Source organism: Oryctolagus cuniculus, chromosome 10 (assembly GCF_964237555.1).
Source record: "Oryctolagus cuniculus chromosome 10, mOryCun1.1, whole genome shotgun sequence".
Taxonomy (NCBI): domain Eukaryota; kingdom Metazoa; phylum Chordata; class Mammalia; order Lagomorpha; family Leporidae; genus Oryctolagus; species Oryctolagus cuniculus.
In genome coordinates, this window is record NC_091441.1 from 116,747,752 (window position 1) to 116,769,827 (window position 22,076).

General features: G+C 44.4%; 1 protein-coding gene across 9 annotated transcripts in view; it reads right to left on the reverse strand.

The window, feature by feature from the left end:
- FANCD2 (FA complementation group D2) overlaps positions 1-22,076 on the reverse strand; it is a 77,147-nt gene that overhangs the window by 53,149 nt on the left and 1,922 nt on the right. For 8 of the 9 annotated variants that reach the window (XR_011379659.1, XM_051831849.2, XM_008249932.4 and 5 more), the window contains exons 2-15: positions 21,242-21,316; positions 18,045-18,185; positions 16,990-17,057; positions 16,749-16,852; positions 15,658-15,718; positions 12,593-12,645; positions 9,362-9,440; positions 7,060-7,184; positions 5,289-5,376; positions 4,675-4,779; positions 3,846-3,946; positions 3,393-3,498; positions 3,091-3,126; positions 1,632-1,775 (exon numbers count right to left, since the gene is read on the reverse strand). Coding sequence is in view for 8 of the 9 variants with exons in the window: in XM_051831849.2 (XP_051687809.2) it covers positions 1,632-1,775; positions 3,091-3,126; positions 3,393-3,498; positions 3,846-3,946; positions 4,675-4,779; positions 5,289-5,376; positions 7,060-7,184; positions 9,362-9,440; positions 12,593-12,645; positions 15,658-15,718; positions 16,749-16,852; positions 16,990-17,057; positions 18,045-18,185; positions 21,242-21,293 (1,263 nt within the window). In the remaining variant the exon portion in view is untranslated. The remainder of the gene's footprint in view (positions 1-1,631; positions 1,776-3,090; positions 3,127-3,392; positions 3,499-3,845; positions 3,947-4,674; positions 4,780-5,288; positions 5,377-7,059; positions 7,185-9,361; positions 9,441-12,592; positions 12,646-15,657; positions 15,719-16,748; positions 16,853-16,989; positions 17,058-18,044; positions 18,186-21,241; positions 21,317-22,076) is intronic. The other variant, XM_070051119.1, reaches the window with a different exon arrangement.

The window sequence follows — 22,076 nt, forward strand, 5'->3', positions numbered from 1 at the left end:
GGAGAGGCACCTGGCACCTGGCTTCGGATCAGCGCAGTGCGCTGGCCGCAGCACGCCGGCCGTGGCGGCCATTGGAGGGTGAACCAAAGGAAGATCTTTCTGTCTCTCTCTCTCACTGTCCACTCTGCCTGTCAAAAAAAAAAAAAAAAAAAAAACACACACACAGAAGGGAGCAGAGCCAACACTGCAGCACAGTGGGTTAAACCGCTGCCTGTGACGCTCTATGTAAGAACAAATCTGAGTCCACCTGCTTTGTTTCTGATCCAGTTCCCTACTATGGTGCCTGGGAAAGCAGCAGCAGATGGCCCGGATCTGTGGACCCTTGCTACCCACATGGGAGACCTACGTGGAATTCCAGGCTCCTGGCTTCGGCCTGGCTTCACCTGGCTCTAGTTGTTTCAGCCATTTAGGGAGTGAATCAGCAGTTGGAAGATACCTTTCTCTCACTCTCTTTCTCTAACTTTGCCTTTCAAATAAACAAATAGATATTTAAAAAAATTATGTTGGTACCAAAGAAATTGAAACTTGTGCATAGTTTTTCCATAAAATAATTAAGAATTGATATAATTTTCATGAACTTTTTGAAGGCCCCTCACATGCATGCTTTCAATTGTTTTTCACACCCAACTTAATCTTTTAATTCCATTTTATTGCTTCCTTTTCTTTCAGATTCGTTTATTCATTTGAAAGGCAGGGTTAGAGAGTGAGAGAGTGAGAGAGAGAGAAAGAGAGAGAGATCCTCTATCTGCTGTTTCACTCTCCAAAAACACTGGGACTGAGCCAGCCCGAAGTCAGGTACCTGGAATCCCAACTAGGTCTCCCGTGTGGGAGGTAGGGGCCCAAGCACACGAGACATTTTCTGAAACATTCCTAGGCGCGTCAGCAAGGAGCTGGACAGGAAGTGGAACAGCGACCATCAGTGCTCACTTGGGATGTGGGCATCACAGGCAGTGGCTCAACCCGCTGCACAATGCCAGCCACTGAACTCTATTTTCTGTGAACCTCCCACAGCACTCTCCTTTAATAAGCCCACAAAATTTCCATTTCAATTGTCTACATTTCAAGAGGAATCACCACCTAAGGTTCAATGTACAATGGCCAAAGAGTCACGCTGATGTCTTTACTAGCATTCCAATGCTCCTTTTTCTCAGAGTTGCTATAATCTTAGAGAATACAAAAGGCACATTTCTCACAGCTAAAAACTACAGAGCTAGACAATTAAAATGTAAGATTCAGAAGTCTCAATGGGCTGAAATAATGAAAGGGAATTTTATGTGGCACTGCAGGTAAAGCTGTCGCCTATAGTGCCAGCATTCTATATGGGCGCCAATTCATGTACCGGCCACTCCACTTCCAATCCAGCTCTCCTATGGCCTGGGAAAGCAGTAGAAGATGATCCAAACCTCTCTCTCTGTCTCTCTGTAATTCATTCAAATAAATAATAAGTCCTTAAAAGAAATAAAAAATTTTTATATGGGAGTAGTAAAGCCTGTTTTAGATTAAAAATCATTAACATCACGAAGTCTCAGTCATGGTAAGTAATATCCCTAATATCTTCTGAAATATACTGAGCTTGCTGTGACCTCTCTGTATCTTTCAGACTGGTAATGCCTGAATTTTTGGATACTTACCACGTAATGAATATAGAATGTACTCTGTAGCAGATCCTCTTGAAAGCAGCCCAATCGGATTTTATTTCTTAGCACCCTTTCAATGTGCTTCTTTGTCTGAGTGTTGGTGCTATAGATGATGATAAGCATTGCCAGGTCCAAAGTCTATTGTCAATATATAACAACAGGAGAAGAGTTTACTAAATCAGTACATTTAACACAAAACAGCAGCTCTGAATTTTTTCCCACTAACACATGTAACAGATGATATTCATTTATTTTCAAAGAGAGAGAGAGAGACAGAGATCTTCTATCCTCTCATTTACTGTACAGATGACCGATCGCAATGGCCACAGCTGAGCCAGGCCAAATTCAGGAGCTTCATCTGAAGTCTTCCATGTGGGTGGCAGGGTCCTAGGTACTTGGTCCATTATCCACTGCTTTACCAGGCCATTAGCAGGGAGCTGGATCAAAAGTGGAGCAGCCGGGACACAAATGCACTCATATGGGATGCCAGCATCACAGGTGGCTTTACATGCTACACCACAGTGCCAGCCCCATAAAATAAATCTTTAAAAAAAGGACAAGCAATGTGGTATAGAATGTTAAGTCTCTGCCCGCAGTACTGGCATCCTTTATGGGCACCAGTTCAAGTCCTGGCTGCTCCACTTCTGATCCAACTCCCTGCTAATGTGCCTGGAAAAGCAGTGGAAGATGGCCTGAGGGCTTGGGACCCCCCAACCATGTGGGAGACCCAGAAGAAGCTCCTGGCTTTAGCCTGGCCCAGCCCTGGCTGCAGCCATTTGGGGAGTGAACGAGTGGGTGGAAGATATCTCTTTCTCCCTCTCCTTCTCTGTATTTCTGCCTTTCAAATAACTAAATCTTAAAAAACAATTATTTTCAGTTTTTTAAATGACTGAAGGCAGGAGGATGGAACTTCATCCACATCTCCCACTTGGGTGGCAGGGCCCAAGGATTTGGGCCATTTTTTGCTGTTTTCCCAAGTACATTAGCAAGCATTTCACTTGGTGCCCATATGGGATGTCAGCACTGCAAGTTTAACCCACTGAGCCACAATGCTGGCCCCTATTTTCATTTTAATTCCAAAGACAGGAGAGAGAGAGAGAGAGAGACAGAGACAGAGAGAGTTTTCATCCTCTGCCTGGGGCTGGGCCAGACAGAATCCAGCTGTGTGGAACTCAATCAGGGTCTTCCACAAAGGTGGTAGGGACCCAACGCCCTAAGCCATCACCTGCCACCTCTCAGGGTGCCTATCAGCAAGAAGCTGGAATTGGTACTCAAACCTAGGCTTCAGTATAGGATACAGGCATCTTACACAGAGTCAAGCACCCACTCCCTACTAATACTTATTAGAACTGTTACAGAAGGCACAACAGGATGACTTGAGGAGGGAGAAGAGGAGCAGGCTAGGGAATGTCACTACATTTAAGTCAGTACAATTCATGGTACCAAACGTTACCTTGTGTGCAGACACCGAAGCAATGTTATCAATTGCCTGAAAAGCAAAAGTCACACAAATTTACAACGCATCAGTGGCACATATTTCACCTTATTCAGCATTCACTGTTCTCATCTGAGAGCCAACATGCCCACATGGCAATTATCAATGATCATGATCTGCAAATGACTTTTAGGCTTTTACTTCAACCCACCTGCCCAACCCATTTGTCACTGGTTGCCACCCATTTCCTCCATGATGCCCATTTGTCACTGGTTGCCACCCATTTCCTCCATGATGCTCTCAGTCCAAAGCTCACACACCTTAATCCAGGCTTCTGAAATGGTCTTCTCGTATCTCACAGCTGACTTTATTACATCAAAGAGGAGCACGACACAATTCTGACCACTGCTTTCTTGACTCAGGAAACTACAAATGGCAGACAGGGGAAAATCACTCTTGAATTTACCAGAAAAGAACTTAAAAGATTTGAGGTCCTTCTTACTAACCATGTGCCCTGGAGAAGTCACAACCTCAAGTGTAAAAAGGCTAATAAACTTGTACTATAGTCTATCTGGGATTGGGCTGAACATCTCAGAAAATACACACACAAAGTCACCAACATACAGGATCTGAAAAAGCGTACCATACTGTATGTGAATGTATTGTCACTAGCAGCATTTACAGTCTTCAGTATTAAGCTCTAACTGTCCTGACTTCAGGAAAAATGTCATGAAACTTTCATAGTCCATGCGAGAAAAATGGTGGCACCATACCTTCCTGGCCCTTTACTATTCAGCTTGATCTGGGGAGCCAGAAACAACGAGGGCAAAATGCAATGCTGCACGTCCAGCTTGTCCCGAAGCTCAGAAATGACCTGCGGATGTGAAGTGTTAGTTACGTGTTCTACTCATAGCGGATAGCACGGTCCATGATCTCAACAGAAACCTAACAACCTTGGGGCTGGCTTTGTGGTATTAGCAGTTAAAGCTGCCGCTTGCGACACTAGAATCCCATATGGGCGCCAGTTCGTGTTCTGGCTCCTCCATTCCCAATCTAGCTCCCTGCTAATATACTGAGAAAGCAGCAAAAGATGGTCACTGCGCCGAGATAGGAGCCCTGGGAGAAGCTCCTGGCTCCTGGCTTTGGACTGGCACAGCTCCAGCCATTGCAGTCTTTTGGGGGAGTGAACCAGTGGATGGAAGATCTCTCTCTCCCTGCCTTGCTTTTGAATGAATGAATGAATGAATGAATGAATAAATAAATCAAGAAAGAAAGAAAGAAAGAAAGAAAGAAAGAAAGAAAGAAAGAAAGAAAGAAAGAAAGAAACCTAACAACCTCGTGAAAGACTGAGGAAGAACCAGCTTCAAACGCTGGACAAGGCATGTTCAGAGAGATGAGGACAGCTAGCACAACTACAGGACGTCACATCCCAAACTCCAGACTCTCTTCAGGTAGCACACGGAAATAGGAAATGTAACCCATAAGGATTTGTAATAGAATAACGATTATGACTACCATCTGGATGAGTCAGTATTATCTATTAATTTAAATAAGTTATTCTGAGGGATCTATATCCAGCTTTAACAGGAAATAGCAGCATACCTCAAGGGCATTTGCAGCTGTTATGGAATGAAGAATGAACTTGATTATCACAGGCAAATCATCTAATCTAACAGACGAGAGCTTACTCATCACCATCTGGCGGACCTACAAACAAAAAGCACAATATTCTCATGGTCGCACCTCAGTGTAATACTGAATTGTTAGGTAAAATCAGAAAAATAATTTCTCTCATTCAATTTTCCCACCTCTAATTTATGAAGAAAAATACCACCTTTTATTTTGTCCCAAATTACAAACTTTCAATGGTTAACATCAAAGCTTCTTCACAAATAGACAATGAGAAGTAGTATTACATTTTGCAGCCTTAATTCTCAACTGACTACAGAAGGCATAAAAATTGTTCCTCTTGTGGAGAACAGATAAATATTCAAGCAAAACAGAAGAAGTACACTAAAACTTATTGCTTTGCAAGAGACCAACTAATCCTTCAAAGGAGAGCATGCAAACCTCACTAAAAAGAAAAAAAGATCGTATGTCCTTCCACATAATTTCAAAATGAAATCACTCATGATTTCTCCCTCGGCAACAACTGCCTGAGGCTGGTCCGGGGAGGTGGGAAGCTGGCTCTGTGTCTAGAGAGCAGTCTTTCTCACCTTACACAGGAGTTCTGGGCCAAGTCGGAGGCTGGAGAGGACATCCAGGATTGGGACGGTGAGTAGAGTTTTCTCCACCAGTAAGTCACTGCGAATGACAGGAAAAGAGAAAAGTTGTTGCCTGTTTTGAACAGAACTAGAAACACAGAGATTTCAGAAAACCAGAGTGAGAACGGCAGGTAAACAGCTGCACCTCAGGACCTGCAGCAGTCCGTTCCACAATTTCTCTGGATACTGAAGCCCCTACGAAAACAGCACGGGCTGCTTGGAACTCGTGCGCATTCTCCTATGTGCTTACATTTATCTCTAGACGGCTTACAGTAACTAATCAATGGAACTGCAATACCATCTTGATTCTACTGTGTTACGCAGGGAATGCCTGCACGTGTTCAGCACAGTTGTTTTTCAAGTCTCTTCAATGCACGGTTGGCTGAGTCCAAAGACCTAGACCAGCTCGGTTCAGAAGCACTGTTCTGGGGCAGGTGGGGCAGCGCAGCAGGATAGTCTGCCATCTGCTCACCAGCGTTCCACACGGGGGCTGCCTCCAGCCCGTCTACTCCCTGCTGATGCGGCTGGAAAACAGCAGACGGTGGTTCAAGTGCTTGGGTGGTGACCAGGACAAAATTCCAGGTCTTAGCTTCAGCCTGGCCCAGTGCACACTGTTGTGGTGATTTGGGGAGTGAGCCAGTGAACTGAGTATCTCTGTCTCTCCCTCTCTTTGTAACTCTGCCTTTCAAAAAATATTTACTTATTTTTAAATTTTTTTTTGAAAGCTAGAATTACAAAAAGAAGAAAAGACAGAGTGTTCTTTTCTCCCTTGGATCACTCCCTAAACATCCCCAAGAGAGAGGGCAGGGCCAGGCAGAAGTCAGGAGCCAGAGTTTGTTCCAGGTCTCCCACATGGGTACAGGGGCCCAAGCACTTGGGCCATTTTCCACTGCTTTCCTAGGCACATGAGCAGGAAACATTGGTACCTCAGGACATAGTTCTCCCCTTCCTAATTATTGCCATACTAATTATAGTACTACTTTTCCTACAAAATGTAATAAGCAATGGGTCAGATGCAGGGATGTGCATTAGAACGAATCATCTAGGGGCCAATGCTCTGGTCTAAGTGTGCTAAGCCTCTGCTTGCATTGCTGCCATCCCATATGGGCGCTGGTTCTAGTACTGGCTGCTCCTCTTCCAATCCAGCTCTCTGCTATGGCCTGGGAAAACAGATGTCCCAAGCTATTCGCATGGGAGACTTGGAAGAAGTTCCTGGCTCCTAGCTTCAGAATGGCCCAGCAACGGCCATTGCGGCCATTTGGAGAGTGAACCAGTAGATGGAAGACCTTTCTCTGTCTCTTCCTCTGTCTGTAATTCTACCTCTCAAATAAATAAATGAAACTTAAAAAAAAAAAGCATCTAGGTACCCAAAGAATGTAGAAGTTCTAAAAGTTCTACAACAGATTCTAACGTATAGTCAGCAAAGAGGATCTCTCTCAAAAAAAAACAAAAAAACTAACTTGTGGCTCAAGTTCTGCATAGAATAAACCTATACATCTCATCCTAAACCAAACCCCCCACTCATAACGTATACCCCTGAAAAGAAAGTAGATGAGTCTATTAAAATGAGTACTTGTTATCAGAAAAACAAGTCAAAGTCCATATTCTAGTCATGGGAGGTAGGTATCCTCCTTCTCACACACAAAGGAGCATGTTACTGCTCTCTTCATCTGCAGGGGTACGCTCCTGGAGGGGAGCCTCCATCAGATGGGGACATCGCCACCTGAGTTCTTTCCCCACTTCAGCATGCTGGGGATCTCCGAGGATCTCAGGCAGACTGGTGATGATGTCATGCTGCAGGTCCACTGGGGCTATGCTGATCAGCTGCATGATCCTGGTGGTGAGGTCCTGCAAAGGAGCACTCTGTCAGGACGGCAACACACTGCCGGGACACACAAAGAGTGCCTACTTGTGAAATGCACAGCAGAAAGTATTTTGTGTACACTGTGACAACCACAGATCCAATTTCAAAAACCTAAATTAGGCGCCAGTGTGTGCTTCAGCAGGTTAAGCCACAGCCTGGAGCACCTGCATCCCTTATGGGCACCAATTTGAGTCTCAACTGCTCCACTTCCAACCTAACTCTCTGCTGATGCACCTGGGAAAAGCAGTGGAAGATGGCCCACGTGCATGGACCCCTGCACCCATATGTGAGACCCAGATCAAGCTCCTGTCTCCTGGCTTCGGAGAGGCCCAGCTCCAACCACTGCAGCCACTTGGGAAGTGAACCAGCCAAAAGAAGATTGCTCTATCTCCATTCCTCTGTTTTCAAATAAATAGATAAATCTTTTTTTATAAGATTTATTTATTTTATTTGAAAGGCAGTTACAGAGAGGCAGAGGCGGGGCGGGGGGAGGGAGGAAGGAGGGAGGAAGAGATCTTGCATCCACTGGTTCAGTCCCTAGATGGCCACAATGGCCAGAGCTGTGGTGATCTAAAGCCAGGAGCCAGGAGCTTCTTGCAGGTCTCCCACATGGGTGCAGGGGCCCAAGCACCTGGACCACCTTCCACTACTTTCCCAGGCCATAGCAGACAGCTGGATCAGAAGTGGAGCAGCCGGGACTCGAACTGGCGTCCATACGAGATGCTGGCACTGCAGGAGGAGGCTTTAGCCGCTACACCACAGCGCTGGCCCTTAAATAGCTAAATCTTTAAAAAACCAAGTCCTAAATTCAGACACAAAGAGCCTAGAAAATTTCACACAAGATGGCATGCAGAAAGAAACGCAGGGTGGTTGATATATCATGTAACAGCTCTCTCCCACATTTTACCTGATCTTCACAACTCCGTGGACTTTGTGTGACAATGGCTATTTTTGAAATGTGGTGATATGAGCTCCTCAAGGAGATGCACACTTAGGGAGCAGACTCAAAACCCCAGCCCGTAAAGACTCTAAAACTCACTAACTTTCACAAAAAGATTTGAGCTTGAAATATTTGCTCAAAACTAGTAGAATCTTTAACAACTGGAAAGAAATGGGCCTCAAACTGTATGCTCAAAGCAGATTCGACTTTAATGGGGTATTTTAGTAACAATTCACATAACTGCAAAAGCTTCCTGTAATTTTTCTCAAGATGTAATTCAATGAAAACATTTCCAGTGAAATAGGATGGCTTCAGGTCTCATTACTTTTGAAAATTACATACAGTAACCTCTAAACTTTGAAAAATTAATTTCTTTCCATATATTTAAAAAATTACATATATTTTGTAAATGATAAGCATTTTTTTAAGAAATTAAAAGGGTGAAATACTCATGGTTCTTACTCAAACTACAAAAGCTGGAAAAACCTAATGTACAAATTGAAAATTTGAGGGTCCAGCGCTGTGGCATAGTGGGTAAGGCTACCACCTGCAGTGCCAGTATCCCATATGAGCGCCAATTTGAGTCCTGGCTGCTCCACTTCCAATCCTGCTCTCTGCTATGGCCAGAGAAAGCAGTAGAAGAAGGCCCAAATCCTTGGGCCCCTGCACCTGTGTGGGAGACCTGGAAGAAGCTCCTGGCTTTTGGCTTCAGATCGGCACAGCTCAGGCCACTGCAGCCAGCTGGGAAGTGAACCAACAGAAGGAAGACCCTCTCCCCATGCCTCTCCTCTCTCTGTGTAACACTGATTTTCAGGGCCAGTGCTGTGGTCTGGTGGGTTAAGCTGCAGCCCCCAGCACCAGCATCCTATTATGGGCAACAGTGCATATTCTGGCTGCTCTACTTCAGATCCAGCTCACGGCTAGCGTGCCTGGGAAAGCAGCGGGAGATGCCCCAAGACCTTGGGCCACTGCCACAAAGGTGGGAGACCCAGACTGAGTTCCTGGCTCCTGGTTTTGGCTAGGCCACAAGAGGAAAGAACCAGCGGATTGAGGATCTCTCTTCCTCTCTTTAACTCTGCCTTTCAAATAAATAAATAAATCTTTCTTAAAAAATATGAATGTTCTGATTAGAAAGAAAAAAACCCTACAAATTCCAAAAGCGTGGGCAAGTACAGCAAATATACTGTTTAAATTCAAGTGAGATAAAGCAGCAAAGCCTACCTTGCTATCCACAATTTCGTCAAGCCACTTGAGTTGACTGATAATGAGTCGAGGCATGCTGATTCCATCACCGTTCACACTAAATCAGGATGAGAAGACAAGGACTGAGCCTTTGTGATTTCAACAACAGCACACCTGAATACAGCAGAAAGTATTTCAGCAGGTCTCTTCAGGTCTACTGAGCACCTGAGCACTGGAGACTGTGCTGGACATACAGGTGATAATGAAAACGCAGGACACATAAGTTTATTTACAGAGGGGTCTTTAAAAACAAACTTCATGGTGGGGCCGCGCCTTAGCTCACTTGGCTAACCCTCTGCTTGTGGCGCCGGCATCCCATATGGGTGCCGTTCTGTCCCGGTTGCCCCTCTTCCAGGCCAGCTCTCTGCTGTGGCCCGGGAGTGCAGTGGAGGATGGCCCAAGTGCTTGGGCCCTGCACCCGCATGGGAGAGCAGGAGAAACACCTGGTTCCTGGCTTTGGATCCGCGCAGCGCCGGCCGTAGCAGCCATTTGGGGGTGAACCAACAGCAAAAGGAAGACCTTTCTCTCTGTCTCTCTCTCTTACTTTATTTTAATTTTAATTTTTAATTTTTTTTTTTTTTTTTTTTTGACAGGCAGAGTGGACAGTGAGAGAGAGAGACAGAGAGAAAGGTCTTCCTTTGCCATTGGTTCACCCTCCAATGGCCGCCGCGGCCGGCGCACCGCACTGATCCGATGGCAGGAGCCAGGTGCTTCTCCTGGTCTCCCATGGGGTGCAGGGCCCAAGCACTTGGGCCATCCTCCACTGCACTCCCGGGCCACAGCAGAGAGCTGGCCTGGAAGAGGGGCAACCGGGACAGAATCCGGTGCCCCGACCGGGACTAGAACCCGGTGTGCCGGCGCCGCAAGGCGGAGGATTAGCCTAGTGAGCTGCGGCGCTGGCTCTGTCTCTCTCTCTCACTGTCTAACTCTGATTGCTTTAAAAAAAAAAAGCTTCATGGAAATGTGTATTCTGAAAAATCCTAAGCCTAAATTTAAAAAATTTTTGTAGAAATAAACTTATCTTTTAATCCATTTTCCACAAGTGCTCTGAAGTAACCTGGTATGATGACAAAGACGTTTGAAAAAAGATGCACTGGTTAAGACTGGCTATATCCAGGGAAAATACAGAGAAGAGGGAAGACAGGGCTAGGCAATATCTCTTAATAATAGCGTAAATTTTTGAAACACAATAAAGTTAATTTTGAAAAAACTGAATGAATTGCCAGCACTGTGGCACAGCAAGTGACAATGCCGCCTGCCAGGCCAGCATCTCATATGGGTACCAGTTTCAGGTTCCCGATGCTCCACTTTCAATCCCACTCCCTGTTAACGAATCTGGGAAAGCAGTGAAAACCCAGGTCCTTGGGCCCCTGCATCCAAGTGGGAGACCCAGATGGAGTTCCTATCTCCCAGCTTCAGCCTGGCTCAGCCCCGGCAGCTGCAGCCACTGTAGGAATGAACCAGTGGATGGAAGATCTCACTCTCTAACTCTGCCTTTTAAATAAATGAATTAACTTTTAAAAATTAAATGAGACAAAACTGTTTTCCTTAAAATTTTATTCATTATTTCAGTGGCAGAGAGACGGAGACAGAAAGAACTCCCACCAACTGGTTCATTCCCCAAATGCCTGCGACACTGGCTGCGGTTGGGCCAGACAGAGCCACAAGCTGGGATCTCATTCTGGGTCTCCCATACGGGGCAGAAACCCAATTACTAAACCCTTACTGCTGCCTCCTGGAGTGCATATCAGCCAGAATCAAGAGCAGAGCTGGGACGTGAATCAGACACTGCCAATACAGGATGGCAGTACCTTAGCAGCCAGGGCAAACACAAATCCCAGCAAGTATCTTTAAAGGCAAAAAAAACTAATTTCATCAATGTGACCAAATGCTTTAAAAAAAAAAAGGCAGACATAAACTGCCATGGAAACAGAGGTCAAATTGGATTATATTCATTAAAGTATTGAAAATCATTTATAAATGAAAAAATGTTGGCTCAATTATTATTATTTCCCCCAAAATGAGAGTCTTCTTTCCAACCTCCTTTAGACTCCCCAACTTCCTATGTCTTAAACAACCTTCAGTTCCTTTCCTTGACAATATCCTAGGACCTTGTTTACTGCAGCCAATAAATATTTTTAAATTAATTTGTTTACCTTGAAAGTCAGAGTTACAGAAAGCAGGGACAGAGTGGTCTCCTCTCTGCTGGTTCACTCCCCAGATGGCCACAATGGCCACGACTAGCCAGGCAGCTCCGGCCATTTGGGGAGTGAACCAGCGGATGGAAGACCTTTGTCTGTCTCTCCCTCTCATGGTTTGTAACTCTACCTCTAAAATAAATAAAATCTAAAAAATAAAAATAAAAATAAATAAATAAATAAAATCTTTAAAAAATAATGTATGCATTAAAATAGTTCTTTTTATAATTTTTGATGTCCACATATTCTCAAACATCTCAGGTGTTCACTACTTTTTGGTATTTTAGGCAGTAATCTCATCTCTGTTTTTATTCACTTACTAGCTCACATAAATTAGGAGACATGGTGCTGAGGACAGAAGGATGTGTGAAGCCTAGGATGTGGATACACACACCTTATTAATCTTCAGAACAAGTGGACCGACGTCCACGCCCATGAGCAACTCCTACACACGCCTGTTCACTGTGCTCCAACAGGAGTCACTCTGAGCGTGGGAAACGTTCATTTACTGTTTTAAACTCATGTCTGTAATTTCCAACAAAATCACATTTTTAAACCGATCCACTCATCTTTCTTGTGAATTGCATATCCACTAACTTTCTCTATTTTTCTATTAGTCATTTATTTTTTTTCCAACACAGTAATTTTAAACAAGTAGCAGAAAACAAAAATGGTAAAAAATACTCAGCGAATATCTGACTCTAGCCAACTGGCCCCCTTTCTTGGCAACAATCACTATTACCTTTTACTGTCTGTGTATCCTTCTAGGAATAATCCAGGCAGACACGCACAATATTTTCTTGTAACAATACTATTTGTGTTTATGAAGTCATATTAATAGACAAAATTTCAAAGACAGACATCACAGCAAAATTTCAGTAACCACTTAAAAATCTAGTGTCATAGAAATTAAGACCATCAGAGAAACCAAGGATGTTTCAGAATATTCTTGTTAGAGACAAACTACAACTCACCAGGGAACTTTTGAGTATTCCAAAATAATTCTACTTACTTTTCAAAGAAAAATTCTGGCAACTTTTCAAATAAGGTTTTGATAATTGCAGGCTAAAAAAGAAGACATAAAACATTAGGAGATGATCTCGACACATGTAACACGAATGTAGTCAGAATTCTCTCCAGCCAGAGCTCTTGGAGAAGAGACCTTGCTGGCTGACACGCTCCTACTGTGAGAATGCCGAGGGCCAACATGTGGCATGGCAGGTTAGTGCCCCAGCTGCAGACTCCTTCACACACAGCCCACTTTAGAATGCCTAGCTCAAGTCCCTGCAACTCTGCTTCCTGCTAAAGGACCTAGGAGGCGGTGGATGAGGGTCTAAATATCTGGGTCCCTGCCACCCACATGAGAGACCCAGGTGCAGTTCCTGGCTTCTGACTTCAGCCTGGCCTCGTCCCAGTTATTGCAGGCATCTGGGGAGTGAAGCAGCGGACTGACGATCACTCTCTCTCGCTCTCTCTCCCTGTCTCTGGTACCATTCCTTAGAGATCCAATAAACAAATCTTAAAAAAAAAAAAGCTAGTATGAATACAGTCTACGTTTTTAATATAAGCTGCTAGAATACAATGACTTACCAATAATGTCTCATGAACAATGACTTCAAAGATTCAACTAGCAATTAAAATATTATTAAGTATGATAACTGTTAATCCATGAAATGTAGACTTTAAAAGGATTAACAAGGGCTGATGTTGTGGCGTAAGAGGTGAAGCTGCCGCCTGTGATGCCAGCACCCCATCTGGGTGCCTGTTTGAGTCCCTGCAGCTCCACTTCCTATCCAGCTCCCTGCTAATGAGCCTGGGAAAGCCGCAGAGGATGGGCCAGGTTCTTGGGCCCCTGCATCCATGTGGGAGATCAGGATGAAGCTCCTGGCTCCTGGCTTCACCCTGGCCCAGCCAGGTTGCCGCGGACGTTTGGGGAGTGAACAGGCAGAGGGAAGGCCTCTCTCTCTTTTTCTAACTCTGCCTTTGAAATAAACAAAATAAATCTTAAATTAAAAAAAGGATTATCAAGAGGTGAGTGCTGCAGCACATCAGGATAAGCCACGCTTAGGAAGCCTGCATTCCATACTGGAGCGCTTTTCCCATTCTGACTACTCCACTCGCAATCCAGATTTCTGCTGACAGAACCTGGGAGGCAGAGGATGATGGCTGAATTGCTTGGGCCCATACCATCTATAGGGGAAACCCAGATGAGGTTTACAAATCCTGGCTTAGGCCTGGCCCAGCCCTGGCTCTTGTGGGCATTTGGGAAGCGAACTCCAGCAGATGCTAAGATATCTCTCTCTCGGCCAGCACCACGGCTCACTTGGCTAATCCTCCGCCTGCAGTGCCAGCACCCCGGGTTCTAGTCCCAGTTGGGGCGCCAGATTCTGTCCTGGTTGCTCCTCTTCCAGTCCAGCTCTCTGCTGTGGCCTGGTTATGCAGTGGAGGATGGTCCAGGTCCTTGGGCCCTGCACCTGCATGGGAGACCAGGAGGAAATACCTGGCTCCTGGCTTCGGATCAGTGCAGCGCCGGCCGTGTTGGCCATTTGGGAGGTGAACCAATGGAAGGAAGACCTTTCTCTCTCTGTCTCTCTCTGTCTCTCTCTCTCTCTCTCTCACTGTCTAACTCTGCCTGTCAAAAAATAAAAAATAAAAAAAAGATATCTCTCTCTTAAGTAGATGGAAATAAACATTTTTTAAAAGATTATCAAATAGTTTGTAAGAGGATTTTTCTTTAGAGGAACATAGGGTACTTAGATTAAGCTAATAATTAAATTATATTTAAGATTTTCAATGAAAAGCAAGAGATGAAGAGTGTAGAGATTAACAGTAGTGAAAAAGAGGATAGGCCAGCACCGCGGCTCAATAGGCTAATCCTCCGCCTTGTGGCGCTGGCACACCGGGTTCTAGTCCTGGTCGGGGCGCCGGATTCTGTCCCAGTTGCCCCTCTTCCAGGCCAGCTCTCTGCTGTGGCCCGGGAGTGCAGTGGAGGATGGCCCAAGTGCTTCGGCCCTGCACCCCATGGGAGACCAGGAGAAGCACCTGGCTCTTGCCTTAGGATCAGTGCAGTGCACCAGCCACAGTGTGCAGGCCGCGGCGGCCATTGGAGGGTGAACCAACAGCAAAGGAAGACCTTTTTCTCTGTCTCTCTCTCTATCTCACTGTCCACTCTGTCTGTCAAAAAAATAAAAAATTAAAAATAAATAAATAAGAAAAGAGGATAAACGAAGGATGGGTAGGAAGGAGACTTTCACTGTATATACTTTGTATAATTTGAGATATTAAAAACAAGTCAACACATTGTTGACCCAATAAATTAAAAGTAAGGAGGAAGAGGAAATGGGTAAAATCAAATTACGTAAGTACTTTATTTCAAACTACAAAAGCTGGAAAAAGCTAACGTACAAATTGAAAAGTTGAGAGGCCGGCGCTTGTGGCACAGTGGGCAAAGCCGCTGCCTGCAGTGCAAGCATCCCATAGGGGCGCCAGTTAGAGTCCCGGCTGCTCTACTTATGACCCAGCTCTCTGCTGTGGCCTGGGAGAGTAGTGGAAGATGGCCCAAGTGCTTGGGCCCTGCACCTGCGTGGGAGACCCAGAAGAAGCTCCTGGCTCCTGAATTTCGATTGGCCCAGCTCTGGCCACTGTGGCCATTTGGTGAGTGAGCCAGCAGATGGAAGGCCTTTCTCTTTGTTTCTCTCTCCCTCTGTAACTCTACATCTCAAATAAATAAATAAAATCTTTAAAAAACAAAACAAATTCCGTAAGTAATTAGAAAGCTCAGTAACAGATGGCATAGATGCAAACATGGCAAAGATAAGGTCTTCACAGCATACAGGATGTAGCTTTAAGAGGAATCAGAAGCTGATGAAATAGATGGGACTGCTAGACACAGTACTGGGTAGTTCAGCACAGATCAAAGACTGGTGTCACTGCATCAGACTCGTATTAGCACAACAGCTGTCGCAGACCCACTTCCTCCAACTCACCCTCCTCCACCCTGCGCTCCAGCCACAGACACCTGAGCAGGACACCAATCACATGCACCAAATGGCCACAGAAAAAGCTGCACAGCCTCACCTGCAATATGTCAATCCCCAGCAGCAGTTTGATGAGGCTCTTAGAGTAAGATGTGCCCAAGCTGTAAAAAAAACAATTTTTTCCTGTGTTTCAACGCTTTTATTGTCTTTTCTCCACAATAGTGATTAAAGATCTAATCTTTAAAGCAAAATAGTCTATTCTGGGGCCAGTGCTGGTGGCATAGCAGGTAAAGCCACCACTTCCAGTGCAGGCATCCCATATGGGTGCCGGTTTGAGTTCCGGCTACTTCACTTCTGATTCAGCTCTCTGCTATGGCCTGGGAAAGCAGCAGAAGATAGCCCAAGTCCTTGGGCCCCTGACCCTGTTGGGGAGACCTGTAAGAATCTCCTGGCTTCAGATCAGCACAGCTCCGGCCATTGCGGCCAATCAGGGAGTGAACAAGCAGAAGGAAGTCTCCTCTCTCTCCCTCTCTCTCTGTGTAACTCAGACTTTCAACTAAATAAATACATCTTTAAAAAAAAAAAAAAAAGTCTATCCTGTTACATAAGAAAAATCCAACATGAAAAGACAGCTCTTAGCAAGGGAGAGGTGGAGATTTGAAATTTAATCAACATAGGTGACATATTCTAAAAGAATACTCCACTTTTTGGCCTCACAAACATACAAAATAATTTTAAGCTGGTTTTCCACTCTGAGGAAGACAGAGCCATAAATCAACAATGGAACTCTAAAAACTCCCATGCTGTCCACATCTCCACCCATGTATTTATTTAGTTTAAGACAGAATCTGGGGCCAGTGCCGTGGCTCACTTGGTTAATCCTCCGCCTGTGGTGCTGGCATCCCATATGGGCACCGGATTCTGTCCCGGTTGCCCCTCTTGCAGTCTGGCTCTCTGCCGTGGCCCGGGAGTGCAGTGGAGGATGGCCCAAGTGCTTGGGCCCTGCACCCGCATGGGAGACCAGGAGGAAGCACCTGGCTCCTGGCTTCAGGTCGACACAGCGCTGGCCATAGCAGCCATCTGGGGAGTGAACCAGCGGAAGGAAGACCTTTCTCTCTGTCTCTCTCTCTTACTGTCTATGACTCTGTCAAAAAAAAAAAAAAAAAAGAATCTCAGCAAGATGTCACCCACCTGGCGTCCTCTTCCTGAAGCCGCTCACAGGACAAAAGGCAGTTCCTGAAATTATCCTGGTCCTCGATGTAAGACTCCAAGCCATTAACAAACTCCTCTATTATCTTAACAGGAAGATTTTTTTAAAAAGATAAGAAAAGATGAACATTTTCTAGCTTTGGTTGCTATCAGTTAGCTAAAAAGTATCCCAGCCCCACTCAACTGTTAGCAAAAGCAGAAACTGTGGGGATAAAATACATACTTTGGGATAAGAAGGATGTTTCCTCAGGGTCTGAAAGAGCTTCTTCTGGAAAACTATTTGATCCACAGCTGTGAGGAAAGAAGAACAGGTCACTTAGCTGCTGTAACTTGGATTGTCTGGTGTCCCCTGAGGGCCATATATTAAGGGTCTGGTCACCAAAGTCTTATGTTAATGGTTAATGGATTAAGGACAGAGACTTAACTCAACAGTGGTGTCTGAAGATGGGCCTTTGGGAAAGGATTAATTTGGACTCAGCTGGTGGCATGTGGGCCTCATGATATAAGTCCGTGACTTTTAAAGACAGACTACATGGATATAGAAGACCAGGTTCCCGCCTCCCTTCTTTTTTTCTATCATGCCACCCTCCTATTATCTGCCACCACCTTCCATGTTCATCAGATACCAGACTTCAGGGGCTGTCCAATCTTGGACTGTGAGCCTTTCAAACCATGAGCTGAAACAAACCTTCCTCCTTCATAAATAGCTTCCCCCAGATGTTTCAGTTGTAGTAATAAAAAGCAGACAAACACAATTTCATCTGCTACAATATGTTTCCTTTCCTGAAGACCTAAGTTTCTTGTCTGGTAAAACAAATAGCAGTATTTTCAACCTAATTTCCAGGCCAAATTTTCTAAACCTACAGTAGAAGACTTGGCTTTCAAGGAAGGTAACTACAAAGTGCTCTAAATAAGACCTGACAAAATTTAGCAGGACAAAATATAATCTGTGACCCCAAAAGAGGACCTTCCATGTTTTATAAGCGTTCTTCTGAAATTACTTGTTCTAATCGCTTACCAAGCATTTATTTTCTCACAAGGAAACACAGAGGAATAGCAGCATATAACATTTTTTTCTAACAAAGGATTAGAAGTACTTTAACACACGGTATCCAGGGCAAAAGACTGTACCAATACCGTCTAAAAAGCAATTTCATCCTTGTCTCAAAACATATGGTCCTCCCATTTGTAATCTTCACTTATCCATTTAGGAAATCCATGATTCAGCCCTGAGCCCTATCACGAAGTCTAGAAAACAGAGCTAGATTTAAAAATTACCTAGTTGATTCTGACTCTCTCCGGTTTTAAGAAAAATTCCTGATATCTTAAGAAGCCTTACAAAGACATTGTCATTGTCTTCAACTTCACCAGGTGCCTGAGATTTCTTTGTCTTTTTGGAAAGTTGTTTTTCTCTGGCTTCTGCAAATAGAAACATTTTCAAGAATGTAACCAACAGTAAGAAAACATTTAAATGGAAACTCAGGAATAAATAACTGAGAGGAAAATCAATGTATTCTTGAAGAATTATACTAGAATTATTGCTATAGTGAAATAAACTATGTCAACAATCAGCAAGAATGGCTTCCAAATAAACAAATCAATCTTTCACCAAATAGAATTATCCCCAGCCATGGAATATGCATTTGAAAAAATCAAAATGTTCCATTAAAAACAAAATAAACATTTTTCACCTCCATTTTTAATTTTAGTTTTTGAAAGAGAAGTTTGCTTAAAAAAATTTTTTTACTTATTTATTTAAAAGGCAAAGACACAGATAAAGAGACAGAGAGAGAGATCTTGCAACCACTGCCTCACTCCCCAAATGGCTGCGACAGCCAGGACTGGGCCAGGCTGAAGCCAGGAGCTTCTTCAAGGTCATCCACATGGGTGCAGGGGCCCAGAAACTTGGGCCATCCCCTGCTGCTTTCCCAGGTGCATTAACAGGGAGCTGGATTGGAACTAGAGCAGCCAGGACTAAAACTGGCACCCATATAGGATGCCAGCACTGCAGGCTGTGGCTTTAACCTGCTGCACCATAGTACCAGCCCCATTTATTTTTATTCATTTGAAAGGCACAGCAATAGAGACAGAGTGAGCCTCCATCTACCCTCTCACTCCTTCAAAACTGGAAACAGCGAGGTTGGATCAGCTTGAAGACAAGATCCAGGAACTCCATTCAGATCTGCCATGTGAATGGAAGGGGCCCAAACACTTCAGCCAAGATCTGCTGTCTCTCAGGGTGTGCATCAGCAGGAAGCCAGATCAGAAGGTGGAGGCGGGACTCACTCCTAAGCACTCTGATATGGGACGCAGGTATTCCAGGCAGCAACCTCACCTGCTGTGCCACAACCACCACCCTCAAATGAGCGACTTTTAAAAACCATGGAGATGTTTTCCACCCAAATTCCAAGGCAGTCAGTGTCTTTCAAGCTGTTGTCTTCAAAGGATTGCATTAGAATCACTGGGAAGCTTACTCTTTTTAAAGATTTATTTATTTATTTGAAAGTAAGTTACACAGAGAGAGAAGGAGAGGCAGAGAGAGAGAGGTCTTCCATCTGCTGGTCCACTGCCCAAATGGCCCCAATGGTCGGAGCTGTGCTGATCCAAAGCAAGGAACCAGGAGTTTCTTCCAGATCTCCCACGTGGCCCAAGCACTTGGGCCATCTTTTGCTTTCCCAGGCCATAGCAGAGAATTGGGTCAAAAGTGGAGCAGCCAGGTCTCGAACCGGCACCCATATGGGATGCTGGCACTACAGGCAGTGGCTTTACCTGCTATGTCACAGCGCCAGCCACAAAGGAAGCATATTAAAATGCCTAATCCAGGCCATACTGTAGTGTTACTGAGTCAAAATCTTGAGAATGGGACTTAAGGTTCTAAATTTTTGGCAAAGTCTTCAAGTAATATTCCTGATACATATCAAATCTGAGAATCCAAGATCTGGAAGCAGGGTAGAATGGCAGGTTCTCATGCATCTTATCTTTGAGTAGAAAGCCCGGACTCGTCTCATTTCCAAGGCTTTCAACCCTAAGAAATAAGGTGCAGATATCAGTCTAGCGGTGACAATGCCCACATTCCTGAGGCAGGCTTCTGGCACAGCATGTGGCTTGAGACACCTATATCTTATGATGTAGGACTGAATCCTGGGTCAAATGCCAATCCAGCTTCCTGCTACTGTGCAACCTGCAAGACAACCAAGTGATGATTCAAGTACATGGGTCCCTGCCACCCACGTGGAAAACCTGGACTGAGTTCTTGACTCCTGGCTTTGACTTGGCCCCGTGGGGCTGTTTTGAGCATTTGAGGAGTAAATGAGTAGATGGAATCTCTCTCCCTCTCTGTTTTTCTCTTGGTCTGTTTCACAAATAAATTAATAATAACTGATTTCCAAAAAGTAAAAAGAAAAAGAAAAAAATAAAAAGAAAGAAAAAGGAGAGCAGTAAGACAACAATTAAAAAAAAGGAAGTACTTAAAGCCAAGCATGCAATACACACTTCTCCCTTAATGCTATAACTCTATAGTTTTTTTCTTCTCCAATTCTACAGCCTTCTTTAAAAAAATTTAAGGTATAACCACGATAAAAGATTCAGTTCATTCATTAATGACCAAGAAATCCCAAGTTCTTTCCAATGAAGTTAATTCTTAAGTCACTTCTCTTTTGGAAAACAGTGTTTGCAATACAGGACATCCACTTCTGGTGACTTCCTAATTTATTCCTCTGCAGTTTCAGAATTCCTACCATTTGTGTATACACTATAATCTCTTTACTAGCAGTTTTCAGAGGCTCAGAATTTCCTTTCCTAAATCAAGCCTACTCCTAACATGGTTTTTTTCTCAAAGCTGTAATTATTCTAAATGCTATTCAACAAGCATTTTCATCAATATTAGTTGTGCTTGATCAAGAGTCAGATCTCTATTCCTATGACTTAATAAACAATAATACTTCAGTCAACAAGTTGGAACTGTCTTAAGGAGTAGATGACTATAACAAATGAAAACAACTTTCAATCCCTTGTCTTTGGAACTCCTACGGTCTCTCTCACAAGGGCAGGGACAGGAGCAGCATCATTTCCTGGCCTCTGTTGTACTTGCTTTCCTGTATAAACTACTATCGTAGCATTTATCTAGAATAACATTTTTTAAGGGAGGAAGGAGGATGACAAAATCTTTTCAAGGTAAATAATTAAGTTGTGTCTTCATGTCCCAGCACGTAGATGATGTATAAGTAAGGTTTATAACACTAATTCCTCTAATGGATATGCAGATTGAGGTTCAGAATGCTAGGAGCACAACCATAGGTCACATGTGGAATTAGAGGCAGACATTCAATCCCAAATTTCTACATACCACATTCTATGTACTGTACCCATGAAGCCCTAATGACTCCCAGCCACTTGAAAAGCAGCAATTTCACACCTCCTAAACACCTCCAGACACTTGTTACCTGAATAATGGAGAAAAATGACTGGACACTTACTAGTGGTGTCTTCTCTATCCTCAGATTTTGACAGTCTTCTTTTGGAAACCATTTTGACCAAAGTCAAATTCTTTCCTAGAGCAAAATCAAGAGACCATAAGTTATCTACTAGAAGCTAAATCATGAAAACTTAAAAGCCATATAGCCCAAAGAAACTTCTATATCAAAACCACAGATCTGCTATTTTCCACATGAATGCTATCTAAATGCAGGTGTGGAACGAATTTCCACTCTTGGGGCCAGCACTGTGGCACAGTAGGTAAAGCTGCTGCCTGCAGTGCTGGCATCCCATATGAGCGCCGGTTTGAGTCCTGGCTGTTCCACTTCGATCCAGCTCTCTGCTGTGGCCTGGGAAAGCAGCAGAAGATGGCCCAACTCCTTGGGGTCCTGCACCACGTGGGAGACCCAGAAGCTCCTGGTTCCTGGCTTTGGATCAGAACAGCTACGGCCGTTGCAGCCAACTGGGAGTGAACCAGTGAATGGAAAACCTCTCTCTCTCTGCCTCTCCTTCTCTCTGTGCAACTCTTTCAAATAAATAAATAAATCTTTTAATAAAAATTTCCACTCTTGGGCCCAGCCCTGTGCTGCAGCATGTTAACGCCCTGGCCTGAAGCAATGGCATCCCATATGGGTGCCGGTTCAAGTCCCAGCTACCCCACTTGTGATCCAGCTCTCTGCTATGGCCTGCAAAAGCAGAAGATGGCCCAAGTCCTTGGGCCCCCGCACCCATGTGGGAGGACCCGGATGAAGGTCCTGGCTCCTGGCTTCGGATTGGCGCACCTCCGGCCGTGTGGCCTACTGGGGAATAAACCATCAGATGGAAGACCTCTCTCTC